At 41.7% G+C, this 3,943-nt stretch overlaps 1 protein-coding gene and 1 long non-coding RNA gene across 2 annotated transcripts in view; one reads left to right on the plus strand and one right to left on the minus strand.

Annotated features, from left to right (window-relative positions):
• Positions 1-3,782, plus strand: part of LOC141442508 (uncharacterized) — a 4,624-nt gene extending 842 nt beyond the window's left edge. The window contains exons 2-3 of the mRNA XM_074107529.1: positions 2,496-2,708; positions 3,603-3,782. Coding sequence (XP_073963630.1) covers positions 2,496-2,708; positions 3,603-3,782 — 393 coding nt within the window. The remainder of the gene's footprint in view (positions 1-2,495; positions 2,709-3,602) is intronic.
• LOC141442109 (uncharacterized) overlaps positions 1-3,943 on the minus strand; it is a 59,220-nt gene that overhangs the window by 45,901 nt on the left and 9,376 nt on the right. The gene's annotated exons all lie outside the window — the stretch shown is intronic.

A 3,943-nucleotide genomic window follows, 5' to 3' on the forward strand; every position in this document is an offset into this window, starting at 1 on the left:
CATTACTTCAACATGTTCTCCTACCTATCAGCATAACTAGAACGTCAAGGACCGCTAAACAGAGGAATCTACAACCCTGAATAGCAACGCGTGAAGCTCGCAAGCTAACACACGCCTGTCACATCTTTAACATGTTCTCCTACCTATCAGCATAACTAGAACGTCAAAGGACCGCTAAACAGAGGAATGTACAACCCTGAATAGCAACGCGTGAAGCTCGCAAGCTAACACACGCCTGTCACATCTTTAACATGTTCTCCTACCTATCAGCATAACTAGAACGTCAAAGGACCGCTAAACAGAGGAATCTACAACCCTGAATAGCAACGCGTGAAGCTCGCAAGCTAACACACGCCTGTCACATCTTTAACATGTTCTCCTACCTATCAGCATAACTAGAACGTCAAAGGACCGCTAAACAGAGGAATCTACAACCCTGAATAGCAACGCGTGAAGCTCGCAAGCTAACACACGCCTGTCACATCTTTAGCATGTTCTATCACCTATTTACCTGCCTTTCGACGTCCCTAGCTTACGCTAATTCCTAAAGAAGAACAGTGCTATTCCAACCTCCAAACCCACTTTTTTTTTTTTTTGAAAGTTATTAATCACTAACGCAATGTAACCTAATCAGAATGTCACAGTTGTCATCTCAGCACCTTCACCATTTTGTCGGCACGAATATGAACTTTATATCTCTATGGTCAGCCTGGATTCGCAATTATGTCAATTCTTATGTCCGACAAAGTCTCATGGATGATAATAAAGAGATATAGTGATGTACAAATTATGCTCAAGCATATTACTTTAACTTTAAGATATCTGTGTAACGCTACTAGCACCACAAATGCACCCGAGAGCCACATGGTGGTAGGATCCTCTCATTAGACGGGTACACCTGTTGCCATGAGCAAGACACAGACCGGGGCCCGAGGGCCCCATGGTTCCTCCGCCTTCCCCAAAGAACCCCCTTACCTCCATATAAATGCAATGTTCTTTTCATCTATATCTCAATATTACTACGAGTATTTCTACTCGTTACTAAGTTGTTACACTTTACAAACACTCACCAAGTTAGGGGGGAACTTAACCATCTGCTTCGCACAAACCAATACATACCAAGTTAGGGGATACTTAACCATCTGCCTCGTACAAACCAACACTTGATTCTAATAATTATAAACCATTTTCCTTCCATTACAATCGTTCGTGTCTCACATTCAATCCTCACCCGTCCAATTCTATTTTTAGACTACCGCGTCACACCTTAGTGTTACCAGTTATTAAAGTTGCGTTCAGAAATCGTTTAAGGAACTCACCAATAATTCTTAATCGCGATTATTCGCGACACATAGATTCATAATTCCCTTGAACTTATTGTGTACATTCTATAGCACATTGGGCCGTACGAGGTTAATGTTTTTTATTCTGGACTATGGAACAACCCACAACCGACCGGACTGTCGTAATTTGGCGGTAAAGAAAACTCTTTCATTTTTTTAAATTAATTGATGCTACTTAAAAATCTGATATTTTTTTCTGTTAATTAAAAAGGTTATTCCTATTGATATAAAAAGGTTCAAGCGTTTCTAAAATTTTCATCCATTCCCTATTGCAATACGGTATTTGGCTATTTTGTATGTTTTATAAATTAAAACTACACAATGCCTGTTATCGAATAGAAAAACAATTTTTAAGCTACCTTTACAAACAACAAAGTTATAAAGGTTTGAAATCCAAGATAAGACAGAAAGACATACTGGCGTGTGACGTCACAGGCCAGTACCGCCATACTTGCTGCATAGAGAAAAGCGTTTGAGAAAGAGACAGGTACATAGATTTTTCAAAAAATCACTATAAATCCAATTTTCAACCGATTTAAATTTTCTCTTCGCTAAACACTATCTGTGTATCTATATTTTCATAATAATATTAAGATATCGCAAAATCAGGAGTTGTCAAATACAGTATTGTTTTTTTACGGGCATTTATTTGTTTTCACCTGTCCAGCTGTCTGTTTGTAGTCAAATCTTGCAAGTTGAATTCAACCAACTTCCAGTAGTCGGCGGTTAAATTTGGCATACTTATGTAAATTGCATGACCGTACAATAATCTTGTAGTGACATCCTGGTAGTCCGGCCAGGATCGTCTCCGCAGGGAACTCTTCAACGGTTAACGGCATCGACTTGAAATTTGGTATGCAAGTGTAGTTTGGATGGCAATGCAAGGAATTCGGCAAAAAGTACAGTCAGCTAAAGAAGCTTGTATTAAAAATTAAATTTAAAAAAAATGTTGCTTTAAATTCATATTTAGATGTAACGCTTTCATTGGCATATCTCATAAGGTAAATCGGTCAAAAAGAAAATTTATTAAATCTTATATTTAATGAAAAATAAAAATGTATCCGGATAAGTAAAGTCTTAAATCGTGCTTAGCTCGACATGTTTCGGGCTAATTCTTCCCCTTTCATGTTCAAAATTGAATATTTTCTCCAGAACGGGTATATTCCCCTCCAACTACGTGACCAAAGACGCCACGACGACGGCGGAGCCCATCGCGTCCATCCCGGAAGCGGTGGAGCCGGAACCATCGCCCGCGCCCGCGCCCGCTCCAGCCCCGCCCCCGCTCCCGCCCCCGCTGCCGCGCCCGCGCCCGCGTCCACCCCGCCCGTGCAGCCGGCCGCGCCCGTACCCACCGATCCCGTACAGGTATGTTCGACACTTGTTAACCCTTTATTGGGCAAGTGCCAAAATCGGTCGCTCCCGTGATGTTTTTTTAGCAACTATTTAACCCCCCCCCCTCCCTAGTGATGCGCGGGGAGGTTTAACATTTAACCTCAACCTCAACCCCCCCTACCCAAAGTCACGTGTATTTTTTTAGTACCATCAGCCAAATAAGTCGCACCTTTAAAATTAAGCCGAAACAATTCGTAATTTTCTCATTTTAAAATTCAACCAGATTGTGTTTTATTTCAAGTTTATTTTGGAACTGTGAATATTGCGAATTGTTTGAGTTTAATTTTAAAAAAGGTGCGTAGTGGTCTATCAATATTTAAACAAGTTCCTATCAAATGAATATGTCGCTAAAGTCGAACTTTCAAGTTGACGGACACGTCTATTGGCATTATTGTTTTATGACATGCAAACGATTATCGACTTTAGGGTGCATGGTAGTCTGGTAGACCACATATTTGGCTGATGGTACAAATATCTTAAAAAATTCAGAATATTATCTTTATAAATTAAAATACAGGATATATTAATTAATTATTACATAGATTATTATTTTTATTGGTAAATTATTATTTTAAATATAAACTGAAACGAATTAAATATTAAAACAAAATAAAATTAACCTAAACTTATAATATAACCTACAAACTAAGACCTAAACTACAACCTAAAAACCTCTCAAAGGTGCCCATAATGCCAGCCGCATTTCCCCGCTGTATGGCCAGCGCCACCTGCTGAACCAGGTACGACCCGGAGCGGGGATACAGGTATAAAGTATAATCACTGTGGATTGCTACCAAGTTAGCCTGCATGTTGATACTATGTGCAAGTGTGATGAATAATAACTTACTACTACTGAAATCTTTCCAGGAGCAAAAGTCCTCGACCCCTATATCGTCCGAAGTGGCGGCGATCACGGAGGGCGCGGGCGGGGGCGGCGGAGGGGCGCGGGAGGGGGCGCGGGGGCGGGCGCAGCGGGCCGGCCGGCGTCCGCCGCGCGCCGCGACTCCGGCCGCGACTCCGCCACCGGCCGCCGCAAGAACGAGATAGCGCAGGCCATAGCCGCTTACACCGCCACCAGGTCGGAACTGCTTACAATCTTGCTAATACCTGGAGAATCTTGCAAATTCCTGCAGAATCCTAGTGTTCTTTTTTTATTCGACTGGATGGTAAGAGATCACCACCGCCCATAAACATCTGCAACACCAGAG

Source organism: Choristoneura fumiferana, chromosome 25 (genome assembly GCF_025370935.1).
Source record: "Choristoneura fumiferana chromosome 25, NRCan_CFum_1, whole genome shotgun sequence".
Classification (NCBI taxonomy): domain Eukaryota; kingdom Metazoa; phylum Arthropoda; class Insecta; order Lepidoptera; family Tortricidae; genus Choristoneura; species Choristoneura fumiferana.